The sequence below is a fragment of the Carcharhinus amblyrhynchos genome, chromosome 12 (assembly GCF_965287045.1).
Source record: "Carcharhinus amblyrhynchos chromosome 12, sCarAmb.v2.hapA, whole genome shotgun sequence".
NCBI lineage: Eukaryota > Metazoa > Chordata > Chondrichthyes > Carcharhiniformes > Carcharhinidae > Carcharhinus > Carcharhinus amblyrhynchos.
This window is the reverse complement of record NC_137335.1, coordinates 4,160,371-4,173,693: the sequence shown is the minus strand read 5'-3', so window position 1 is coordinate 4,173,693 and position 13,323 is coordinate 4,160,371. Positions and strand designations below refer to the sequence as shown.

Sequence of the window (13,323 nt, the reverse complement as noted above, 5' to 3'; positions counted from 1 at the left end):
TGCATGAGAAGGTGCTGATTGGTTAGCAAGTGGACTTGAATTGGTAGAGTCAATGCCAGAGTGAACAGTTAATGGCCAAGATTTTGTTTAAATTTAACCAGCCAGGTCAACTCTGCACAGTCAAGGGAAATGAACCAGGAAATGGCTGTGCAAGTTTTTTTTTAAGTTTGAAAAAAGGTGCAATGCTCTTGTTGCTTGCAAAAAGACAGGGCGTTATGTGTGAATATATATGGTTTCCAGCACCATAAGGCACATTGCAAACCTGACCAACTGTAATTGGTTGCCAGTGTAATTCTCAGTGCAATCAGGATTGATTAGCAAGTGTTGACCAATTTTAGAATCACATCTAATGTTGGACACTATAGCCAGGATTTTATGACCTCGCTCGGGTGAACTTTGTAAAATCATACCCGTGGCAACAGAGAACTTTGTTCTGCGAGCCTCGCCCGCCTCAATTCTGGAGTGGGCATGCCGGTAAAATTCCGGTGTCTGCTTCAAGTTTTTCCAACCATGGGCTGGTCAGTACTTTACCTGTTGTGAATGGAAGGGAAGTTCTGTTTGATATGATCTACCAGTTGCTGCGACGTACGGCCTAAATACCTGGTATCACACCAATACTGAAATTCAAGCACCACATCACTCATTTGGCAGAGTGTTTCTGTGGTTTGACAGCAGTACATGTTGGCCACACGTGTTGCTGCTATTTGAAGTAGCATGAAATAGCTAGTTTCACTTGTTGCTGAAATTTCTGAAACAGCTTCCAGGGTAATTTGAGGGAGACTGGACACTTCTGAATTTGCAAAATGTATAATGAATAATTATCTGATCAGGGTAGTCTGCAGGATATGCATCAAACTTGTATAATGCACAAATGGCTCAGACCCTATTTACAAGGTAGTCAATAAGATCAATCTTATAGCACATGGAACTGTAGGAATCCCAATGTGAATACTGAACAATGAAAGTGGACTTACTATAGACAATATCCTAATGAGCTGAGGAAAAATAGCTTTGACAGCATCTCTTTTCTGCATAACAGGTACTGAAGAATTAGTTTCCAATGAAACACAAAGTCCCCACATACCAAATTTAATAAAGTAAACCAATACAAAAACTGTAACCAGCAAGACAATCTGCATTGTCAGATCTGTACATCAATCATGTTCCAAGCCTATTTCATATAAACAAACTTCTGCATTATAAAACTAAGAATTATTTCACATATACATTCAATGTACAAGGTAAAAATGTTTTGATTTTAACCCATTTTTGGTATCTCTACAAGCAGTGCATAGTACAGAGGATCCCACTTAAAACTGGCATTTTTGGGACTGCATATTGCACCAGATATCTGAATAATGGAGTGCCATTAAGTGGTGGGACATGAGTGAATTCCACCAGGGCAAGTTTCCATTTTGTCCCCTCATTACCACTGTTGTCATTACCATGGACAAAACCTGGATGGTTTCACCAGCTGACAGGAAGGGGCACGTTTATTGAGGAAGGACAGTAAAGGGCTATGCAAGGAACATATTTTACTAGGATATTCACCACCCATGGAGATGAAATTTAATTCAAGAACATTTTACAATATTCATACACCCACTGCCATGTGAAATTCAGCATTAATTGCAATCATCTGGCAGCCAATTCCAATTGACAAAAAGTTTTATTTACCTTTTCAATCTGTTTTCTGGCCCTACTAATCTACAGTACCAATGACAGCCTGGATGGACTTAAGTAACAATACTGTTTTTGTGGATAAGATCTGTCACCAGCAGAAATGAATTCTGTGGTTGGATGCCAAGGGCCTTTTGTTTAAGTGCAAATTCTTTCAAATTCCCAGGATTCCCACACTACCACATCAGACACGAGGGACCAAGTAGCCTATCCCCATTCCTAACTCATCCATTCATAACTTGCAGTCAATTTCTTTGAGCAATCGAGTCAGGATTCTGGTGTTTTGGATCAGCTGTGTCGATCACAGACATTTTATCATGTGAGACTATTTTCTGATTACTTTTATGTCTGGAATCTTGAAACAAGGCATCTGGAAGGAGGAAACAACTGCTATCAGAACAGTAGTAGGCATCTGGCATTCAAAAGCACAAAGTGCTGTGGAGCTCCCCTACTTGCCATTCCAAAATAGAATGACTGCACACAAGCAATTTAATTCAATTGTAGTGGACATGCCCAGAATCAGTCAACAGGGGTGTGGTCATTAACTGCACAGCCAAACTTCAATACTATTCTCTCTCAAATCTGCTATCAGGGTCCTTTTCAGTTTTAAAAATTCAACTTTGCACTAATGAGTTTCCAAAAAGTGAGGACTCTTGTGCTAAAACACCCAGTCTGCTACTGAGGAGAAAGTGGCAAGGATGCTGAATCAGAAATAAACCCTTTGCTTTCTCCAGCACAAGGGCAAAGTAACAAAACGCTGAAATGTTTATCCAGCAACAAGCAAGTTCTGAAAACTCTAAGCTCTTCTCCTAACTGTAACTGTCCACAGAAGTCTTCAGATGACATGAAACATGTTTGAAATACATTTCCAGGCCTCACTCAGTGAACTAACATTCATTTCAAATTGAAAGGTTATGTGTCAGTATACCTAAGACTGAATTAAGAAGACATAGTGTGATACTCAATTATAAAAGAAACTCATGCCAACAAGTGTCCTTTACAGCGCAACCAGAAGAAAAGTGGAATTAAATGGTCACGTTTAAAACGATGCAAGGACTAGTCTCACTTTTTATTCTTTACAAATCTATTGGCTTCTTTTGCAAGTGTCTCAATATCTTCATCACTCTCTGAGCTTGGCTCCCAATCAGAATCTTCGTCAGTTGGCTCCAGTTCATCCTCTTCATCATCAATAAAACTGTCATTCAGGTCATACTGGTTGGGTTCGCCATCGGTGTCACTCTCTCCATCTAGACCACTTTTACCTGGGGAAAGACAGACATTTACAAACCAGCAATTATTGGCAAAGCCATTCAATTTTACAGGACAGTCTTCATATCTCAAATGTAGCTACTGATGCAGGAATGATGAGGTCCCAGTAACTGAAAATATTTAAAGAGAGGCGATGGCCTATGGTATTATCACTGGACCATTAATCCAGAAACTCAGCTAATGTTCTCAGGATGGTAGATGGTGGCATTGGAATTCAATTTAAAAATATCTAATTAAGAATCTACTGATGACCATGAAACCATTGTTGATTGCTGGAAAAACCCATCTGGTTCACTAATGTCCTTTTTAGGGAGGGAAATCTGCCGTCCTTACCCAGTCTGGTCTACATGTGACTCCAGAGCCACAGCAATGTGGTTGACTCTCAACTGCCCTCCAAGGGCAACAAGGGATGGACAATAAATGCTAGCCAGCCAGCGATGCCCATGTCCCATAAATGGATTTAGCAATTTTTTAATGCATCTTACTCCAGTTTCTAGCGTAGAGCTGCAATTCTTTTTGGACAATTCAACTTGTTGCTTCAAATCTTATTTATTGGATTCAGGTGTGTCTATTTTAAGCCCCCCATTATGATTACAGAGCAGTACAGAGCAGTACAATGAGATATTAATTTAGGCTGTAGATAAATGCTGCTTGGCAACTGATTTCAAATTGAGTTGTATGAATGTACTTGCATACCTACGTAGTGGGCAATGGTGCATATCTACTGAGAAATGAAATGAGGCTAAGGAAATTTGTCATGTTCGCTACAACTCTCAGCAACTTTAACAGATGCACCACAGAAAGCATCCTTTTCCGGATGTCTCGTAGCTTGGTAAGGCTCCTGCTCTGCCCAAGACTACAAGGTTGTGAATGCAGTCCAGTCCATCATACAAACCAGCCTCCCATCCATTAACTCTGTCTACACTTTCCACTGCTTTGGGAAAAGCAGCCAGCAAAATCAAGGACCCCATGAACCTCAGACATTCTCTCTCACCTTCTCCCATCAGGAAAAGGTTACAAAAGTCTGCAGTCATACCAACCTCCAAGAACAGCTTCTTTCCTGTTGCCATCAGACTTTTGAATGGACTACCTTTATATTAGTTAATCTTTCTCTACACCCTAACTATGACTATAACACTACATTCTGCACTCTCTCCTTTCCTTCTCTTCAATGTACGGTATATTTTGTCTGTGTAGCACAAGAAACAATACTTCCATTGCATTCCAAAACGTGAAATAATAAAATTAAATCAAAATTCAGCTATTCAAGCTTATTCCATCATTCACTCGGTCATGACTGATCTGTATCTCAACTTCATTTACCCACATTTGATCTGTACCTCTTGGTACAAGGGTATCAACAAATAATCAATTAACTTTGGTCTTGAAAATTGGCAGATATGTTAACACAAAAGCAAAGTACTGCAGGTGCTAGAAATCTAAAATAAACACTGATGGAAATAGCAGGTCTGATGATTACAATTAAGTTTCAGGTCTGCGGTCTTTTATCAGAAATGGAACAAGTTAGAGATACAACAGGTGGCAAACAAATTCAGAGCCAGGAAAGGGGCAAAAGGTACTGATAGAGCGTATGGCAAGAGAGATTAAAGGACAAAAGGGATGATGCTGCAAGACCAAAGGAAATAATAACAGGATAAATGAAAGATGTATAAACAAGATTGAAAATTAAGTGGAAAAATCATTACCAATAGCTGCCAAAAACAAGGGAATGAAATCAAAAAACAGCAAAATACCTTATTAAAAGATATATTTATCAACACACAGCATGTCTGAGACGAGGACTAAAAACTGAAGCAGATTATGTATAAATTTAAGAACAGAACATGAAAAGTACATTTTCCCCATTGAATCTTTTCCTTCAAACAATTCTCCTGTCATACCATCGAATTGTATATGAAGCAACCCCAATATTTTTGCCCTGTTTGGTCGATTTCCTTCTCAACGTTCAAAGAAGTTTATTAAATCTGATATCCTTCAAGTTTAGTCGCTTTGGTTTGTTTCTGGGTCCAACTCACATATTAAATCTCAAGCTAAGGATCTGGGTTGACTTTCACTGAGCTATTTAATATCGGTACGGTTGCCCCAAAGAATCAAACATACTGTTCTGCTCTATAAGCTTTCTAATCCAAGAACATCTACTCCTTTCAACAGAAACTGAACATGGTATTCCAAGTATGACCTGACCAGAACATTGTAAACTTTTACAGATGCACCATAGAAAGCATTCTTTCTGGTTGTATCAGAGCTCAGTATGGCTCCTGCTCTGCCCAAGACCGCAAGAAACTACAAAGGGTCATGAACGAAAGCCAGTCCATCATTCAAACCAGCCTCTCATCTACTGTCTACAATTCCTGCCACCTTGGCAAAGCAGCCAGCAAAATTAAGGACCGCACATATCCTGGACATTCTCTCTTTCGCCTTCTTCCATCGGGAAAAAGATCCAAAAGTCTGAGGTCACGTACCAATTGACTCAAGAACAGCTTCTTTCCTGCTGCCATCAGACTTTTGACTGGACCTACTTTGCATTAAGTTGATCTTTCTCTGCACCCTAGCTATAACTAACACTACATTCTGCACTCTCTCCTATCCTTCTCTATGGACGGTATGCTTTATCTGTATAGTGCACAGACAATACTTTTCACTGTATCCTTATACATGTGACAATAAAAAAAAACAAATCAAATAAATTTTGTAGATGTGTTAGTGCTGGTTGAATAACACTTTAGTTATTAGTTTTTAATTACTTTGCATCAATGTGCCCAACTCTCAATTTGCTTGTCCTGAAAATTTAAATTTATGGATCATCCATAGCCTTTCAGGATGAAAAATATTCCACGTTGAGCTGCACGGTGGCACAGTGGTTAGCACTCTTACCTCACAGCGCCAGGGCCCCATGTTTGATTCCTGGCTCCAGTCAGTGTCTGTGCAGAGTTTGTACGTTCTTCCCCATGTGTGTGTGGGTTTCCTCTGGGTGGGTTAGGTTGATTGGCCATGCTAAATTATCACTTAGTGTTAGGGTGACTAGCTGGGGTAAATACATTTTTACCCTAGATAGGGGCTGGGTGGGATTATGGTCAGTGCAGAGTCGATGGGTCGAATGGCGTATTTCTGCACTGTAGGGATTCTAAACTGGATGTGAAAGTATTTCCTGGTAAGCATGATTATGATTTTAAGATTCTGCCCCTTCTGGATTCCACCCCCACTGGAGGAAAAAGCTTCCCTTCTCAATAACCTCAACAACATCATCCCTCAACTAAAGATGCGTATAAGTACAACCTTTTTTATGCAACCTGTCCCCCATAACTGTGCAAGCAATGCCATAATCCTGGTGTAGTGCCTGAAACTGAACAGTGCTTCCAAATTGAGTCTGATCATGAATCTATACAACTAAGGTGTCTCTTCTTCTCCTTTTGTACTGCAAACCAGTAAAGATAGCGGGCAGCATTCTGTTAGGCTTTGCCATTACTTTCTGTAACTGCGAAATACATTGCTACTCTTAAGCCAGCCTCTACAACACAAACAAAAAATGTTCAATTCAAAAGTGACACATACCCTGGACGCAGTCCATCATCACCTGAAGCAGATGGATGCCATTTTCCCTCTGCACCTATGCATTAGCTTTTAGTGGTTGAAAACTGGACACCCAAATCCCTTTACTCCTCCAATCTCTAGCCAATCACCATGGAAAAAAAAATTCTTGGATTCAGAACGAATGACCCCACACTTTCCCGTATCAATTCAACAATATTTTGCTCAGTCAATTAATCTTCATCCAATTTTCACAACTTGCCATCTAACTTAGTGTCTTGTATAAATTTCAGTTTGCAACTCTCAATTCCTTCATTTCAGTCACTGATATTTACAGTAAATGAGACACCATTACAACGCCAGGTGTAGTAAGTCTTTGGAGGCAAAAGTCCCTTCACCAAAATCCCTTTATTTACAAACTCTAACAGCAATACACAGAGTGCTGGGGGCAGGGGGGGTGGGGGGTGGTGTCAAAGGAACTGACACTTCCAGCTAAGTACAAGGCAAAGACTTGCTGATTGGCCCATCAACTGGATCCTTAACTAGCAAAGTCTTTTTTTCCCCCAACCAAATAAACAAAACCAAATTAACTCAGGGACAATTCAAAAGGGGCAGCTCCTTAAAAGGGCGGGAACCGCCCAAAATGAAAGACAAAGCAGAAAAAAAACTTAACATCAAAATTAAAATGTGATTAAACATAAGAACATAAGAAATAGGAGCAGGAGTAGGCCATCTAGCCCTTCGAGCCTGCCCCACCATTCGATAAGATCATGGCTGATCTGTCGTGGCTCTGTTCCACATTCCTGCCCTCTCCCCATAACCCTTAATCCCCTCTCTTATCAAAAACCCATCAACCCGCGTCTTAAAAATATTTAGCGAGGCAGCCTCCACCACTTCAACGGGCAGAGAATTCCAGAGATTCACCACCCTTTGAGTGAAGAAGTTCCTCCTCAACTCCATTCTAAACCGCCCCCCCCTTATCTTGAGGCTGTGCCCCCTAGTCCTACTATCCTTTCTGAGCTGGAAGAGTCTCTCCACCTCTATCCTATCCTATCCATCCCATTCATCATCTTATACGTCTCAATGAGATCTCCCCTCATTCTTCTAAACTCTAACGAGTACAAGCCTAGTTTATTCAGCCTCTCCTCATAGTTCAACCCCCTCAACTCTGGCATCAGCCTAGTAAACCTGCTCTGCACTCCAAGGCCAAAATATCCTTGCGTAAGTACGGCGACCAAAACTGCACACAGTACTCCAGCTGTGGCCTCACCAATGCCCTATACATCCGCAGCAAGACCTCCCTACTTTTATATTCAATCCCCCTCGCTATGAAGGCCAGCATCCCATTCGCCTTCCTGACCACCTGCTGCACCTGCAAGCTGGGTTTTTGCGACTCATGCACAAGGACCCCAAGGTCCCTCTGCACTGTTGCCTGCTGCAGTTTTTTGCCACGTAAGTAATATTCCTTCCTACCATTATTCCTACCAAAGTGGACCACCTTGCGCTTGCCAACATTAAATTCCATTTGCCATTTCCTGGCCCATTCGCCCAGCCTATCTAGATCCTCCTGTCAATAATAAGGGGTCAATAATACACCCTGCGGTGCCCAGCGGGATCCTTAATCAGAGTTCATACTCCAATAGGCCAGCCTCAATGGGCTGATTGAAGTCATTACACCAGGGTAACACCATTTGTCACACCACCAATCAGTGTCTACTTTCCACTCAGACCTCCCAACCAGTTGCAAATGTTTTCTTCATTCCCATGGTATTGGTCCAATTGTACAATTAATTTGGAAAATCCTTTCAATGTCTCCAGCAGATTGGACCATCCTACAGTTGCATTTTGTATCCAGGTCACTTGCACAGATCAGAAAGAATAAGGGTTAAGAAGCCAACAATTTTTCCAAGGTATGTAGCTCTCATGAATACTTTGCTTCCTATTTCTAATCTTCACTTAACATAACCCTTAAAATAATCATTCCTCGTGGAAGCACATACAATTGTAAGTAATTTATATTGACTCAGTATTTTACTATCTGTCCCGGCAGGGCTTCATATTGTCATGTGAGTGTATCTTTAAAAAAAGTTGTTTTTTTTTTAAATCATGCAGCTTACAGTTTCAGCGATGTCATTGGAGGGCAGAGCTAAGCTGTGAAAGGTGACAGGGCTTTCAGTTTCATTTTGGGATGTGTGTTTGAAGAGATTTAGCAGCAGTCTCTCCCTCCCTGTTCTTCTCTTTTAAGAAACTATGTTTTGGGAAACAGATTTGACTACACTCTTAGATTCTTCGCAAGGGATTTTCAGCATTCAATCCAGGAGGCTGGATTCCTGTAACAAGTTGGCATTAACTATGCTGTATTGTACTTATTTGGAGGATTTTGCGTATTGGAAGTTGGCTTTGGTTGGAATACATTACATATTTCCTTAAGAAATTGTGTTTCTTCTCTATAATTGTTAAAAGCTCTTGCTCATTGTTTTACTATGTGTCAACAATATTCTCAATTTAACTTTGTTTTTGATAAAAGCGCCTTGTGGGTCAGTTGACTCACAACCAAGTGAACCCTCTCGTGCTCATTCTAGCCAAATTCAATGTAAAACATTACAGGTCAGGTGGGCTTCATAGCATCCAACCTGACTTGTAACAATATGAACTAAAATATTTGCCATGTCTTGACCAAGAACATAAATGTGTACAATTTGCTAAAATAAAATCAAAGAAAATGATGTTGTCTCCACTGTTTATACTTAGTAGAAAGTTTTTTTTTAAAAAAGCAAAGATTGTGTAAGTTACACTCATATTTAATTTCCCTCAGACATGACTAGCTCTTTGTAAACTTTAATTAGATGATTCTTTTTATATCAGCATGAGGGGGAAGTCTAAAGAAATACAAATACTGGTTCTAATACGATGTAAAAGAGGCAGAATATCAAGAAGGTGCATTTATATACATTTCACAGCCTGAGGATGCCCCCAAGTATTTCCTAGCCAATTAGTTACTTCTGAAGTGTCATCACTGTTAATGTGTAGCCAAGCGTAGCAGCTTATTTCCACACACTGAGGGCGCACACAAATGGTAAGTGAGGTAAACAAGCAGATAATCTCTTTCGATGCCATTAGTCGAGAAACAATTAACCTGATCAGTGATAATAAATCAAAATAACACCTTACCTTTTTGAGCAACTTTTCTTTTTGGTCTTCTTAATTCACTTTCTAAAATTAAAATGTTACCACATAAGACAACCTGTGTAATATGAACAGAAATTACAGTAATCTGAATGTCAACATAAACTCAATGACTACAAAGTGGACCATGACTAGTGTACAGTGATTATGACTAGCACTGCTGCCTCACAGCGCCAGGGACATGGATTCGATTCCAACAATGGGTGTGTGTGTCTGGAGTTTGTATGTTTGCCTTATGTCTGCATGGGTTTCCTCCTGGTGATCTGGTTTCCTCCCACAGTCCACAATATGCAGGTTAGGTGGATTGGTCATGCTAAAATTGTCCCTTGTTGTCCCAAGATATGTAGGTTAAGGGAATTAGGAGGGTAAATAAATGGGGTTATGGGGAGAGAGTAGCACTGATAAAATGCTCTATTGGACAGTCAGTACTAACTCAATGGGCTGAATGATCTCCTTCTGCACTGTAAGGATTCTATGATTCTATCGATAAGAATTTTATGGATGAGGTCATATCACCAATTGATAGGATAATCATTTCCTTTTATGGCTGACTATAATGTACCATTTTATCACTTACAGCACTCTGCACCACAAAGCCAATTGTTACTTATCTTTATAGCCTGGGTTTGAATTTTCCACTAACCTCCAAATGAAATTAACTTAAGACAGTCTGGAGTCAGTTTATATTGGCCACGGGTACAAAGCATAAAATTGGCCCCTAAGTAACTTCACGGTCCCTCAGAGAAACCATAAAGGTGGAGAGCATGAAAAAATGGAAAAACATTATGATTGATGCAGTACAGACTGCTGATCTTTACACAAGGTTAAATTTATCTCGTTGGAGAATTATTTTACATCTGGCTGTAATAAACTAGGCCTGAGAGCACCTAATTTTGAGTTTGAAAGCTTTAATGAAAAAGGATTCCACTATTTCATTTTACTGTTTTAGCATCTTTTAAAGACTTTATAATAATCTATACACAAATATTTAATGGTGTGTCTTGCAATATGGTCCACGTTCTAGTAATTTTCAAGTGTTAGAAATGAAAACGTTTATGGACTATGAAATTAAGTGCCGTGCCATCCCCTTAAAATATATTAATTAAATATTCATTGTATAATACATTATATATTAATAGTAAACAAAATGTATCAAATTACATAATTTATTAAATGAAAAATTGAATTCCTATTTTTAAAATATACGCATGAAACCAGAAACTAATGAGCTGAAGTTACCACACTGTGCCCACAAAGACATCCACAAATTTGTAACAGCTGATATAGAAATGTAACTGCAAACTTCTGTTATTAATACATTAATTCACATTTTCCTACTCTGATCAGTCCACTTCAACAACAAAACAAAGAACCGTACAGCACGGGAACAAGCCCTCCAAGCCTATGCTGACCATGGTGTCTGCCTAAACTAAAACCATATTCACATACGAGTCTGTATCCTTCCATTCCCATCCTACTCATGTATTTGTCTAAATGCCGCTATCCATACACTCCCACCACCTCCCCGGGCAGTACGTTCCAGACATTCACCACCCTCTGTGTAAAAAAAAAAACAACAACTTGCCTCTAAACTTTTCCCCACACACCTTAAAACTATGTCCCCTCGTACTTGACTTTTCTAATCTAGGACAAAGCATCTGACTATTCACTCTGTTCATGCCCCTCAATCTTGTAAATCTCTATAAGGTTGCGTCTCAACCTCCGTCGTTCCAGTGAGAACAAACCGAGTTTCTCCAACCTCTCCATATAGTTAATACCCTCCAGACAACATCCCAATAAACCTCTTGTGTACCCTCTCCAAAGCATCCACATCCTTGTAGTGTGGTGACCAGAATTGTACACTATGTTCCAAATGAGGCCTAATTAAGATTCTGTGCAACTTCGATCTGTCGTTTATGCTTAAAAGTGAGTTCCTTTTTAAAGCAATAAGTCCTAAAATAATTTCTGAATGTGCTGCCAAATTACTCGAACTTACATGTTATATGGTCCTAACACTGAACTCTTCATGGAATAACTCATCCTAAAATCAAGACAGTGTGTCGATAATTAGGGAGAGATGGTGGCATCCTAGTAGTGTCACTGAAATAATAGTTCAGATGCCAAGGTCAATGTTCTGAGGGGACAAATTCAAATCCCATCACAGAAGCTGGTGAAATTTAAATAAATTAATAAAAAAATCTGGAATTGAATGTTGAATATTATTGAATGTTGTGGGAAAAAAAACAACTGGTTCACTCATGTCCTTTAGGGAAGGAAATCTGCCCTCCTCACATGGTGTGGCCTACATGTGACTCCAGAGCCACAGCAATGTGGCTGACACTTAATTCCTCTGCAATGGCCCGAGTAAGTTATTCAATCAAGGCATCCAATGGCCTTGCCGCTAACACCCAAATCCCATGAAAGAATTAAACAAAAAACACGCTAATCCTTGAAATAGGAAACTTTAAAATATTACAATTGTATAACTCGCTGTTAACAATCTAATATTTCTAGTACACTTTTGTCTGAGGTGCAGCTCAACACTTTGAGATACAAAAGGGTCCAAAGAAAATGCACGTGAGGGGTAACAGATAAAAGTGGAGTCCAGTTGACAATAAACGTACTGACTGAGGAGTGGTGGCACAGTGGGTTAGCATTGCTGCCTCGCAGCGCCAAGGAACTGAGTTCAATTCCTGGCTTGGGTCACTGTCTGTGTGGACTCTGAATGTTCTCCCCATCTGTGTTGGGTTTTCTCTGGGTGCTCTTGCTTACAGAATGACTAAATTTGAGTTTTTTTTTGTTAATTAGTGGGAATTGTATTTTTCTAAACAGGATTCCATTAAAATTGTGGTTTATTCGGTTTGTTAATAGTTTAGTTAACTTGTTCACTGTTAGTTAGATAAATAGTGTTTGTTGATTTTACAGAGAGTCTCAAGTGGTTATTTTGATTTAACCACAAAAGTTTGCTGAAGAGCAGATTGTACTAGTTCTTCACACTTTTAACAGATTATGAAACGAGGCACTCCTCTGAGTGGTTAGGTGTGAGTTCTCAGAGAAAGGATCAACCTCCTCTTCCTGACAGTATGAACTGTCAGAATAAAAAAGAAAAAATGCTGGAAATTCATCGGTTGATTGGAAGCTGAAAGCAAGTGAGTTTTGAATGCAATCCTATAATTAGCTACCTGGAGTGGAACCAGCAGATGGAAGGGGCTTGTAAACACATGTGATAATTCAGTCCCAGCAAAATCAGTGTCAGGGTATTTGTACAGTACTGATAAAGTTTATTGATTCAACAATGGATTGGTCACTTTCTGCAGAGTCTAACTTAGTAGCACTTTTGCCTTTGAGACAGAAGGTTCGAGGTTCGAGTCCCATTCCGGGCCTTTAGCACAAAAGTCAAGGCTGACACTCCCATGCAGTGGTGGGGCAGTGCTGCACTACTATAGGTACTGTAGGTGAGATGTTAAACCAAAGCTCTGTTTGCCATCACGGGTGGATATAAAAGATCCCATAGAACTATTTTGAAGAAGAACAGGGGAGTTATCCCAATATTTACCCCTCTGCTTGTCCGGTAACCTGAACTTCACATTGGTAGTTGTGGGAGCTTGCTGTGTAGAAACTGGTTGTTCTGACATTACA

General features: G+C 39.8%; 1 protein-coding gene across 2 annotated transcripts in view; it reads right to left on the bottom strand.

Moving 5' to 3' along the window:
• Positions 1 to 1,075: 1,075 nt before the first annotated feature.
• aplf (aprataxin and PNKP like factor) overlaps positions 1,076 to 13,323 on the bottom strand; it is a 43,250-nt gene continuing 31,002 nt past the window's right edge. For both annotated transcript variants that reach the window (XM_080199999.1, XM_080200000.1), the window contains 2 exons: positions 9,670 to 9,711; positions 1,076 to 2,942 (listed from right to left, as the gene is read on the bottom strand). In XM_080199999.1, the coding sequence (XP_080056125.1) occupies positions 2,743 to 2,942; positions 9,670 to 9,711 (242 nt within the window). In that variant the 3' untranslated portion in view covers positions 1,076 to 2,742. The remainder of the gene's footprint in view (positions 2,943 to 9,669; positions 9,712 to 13,323) is intronic.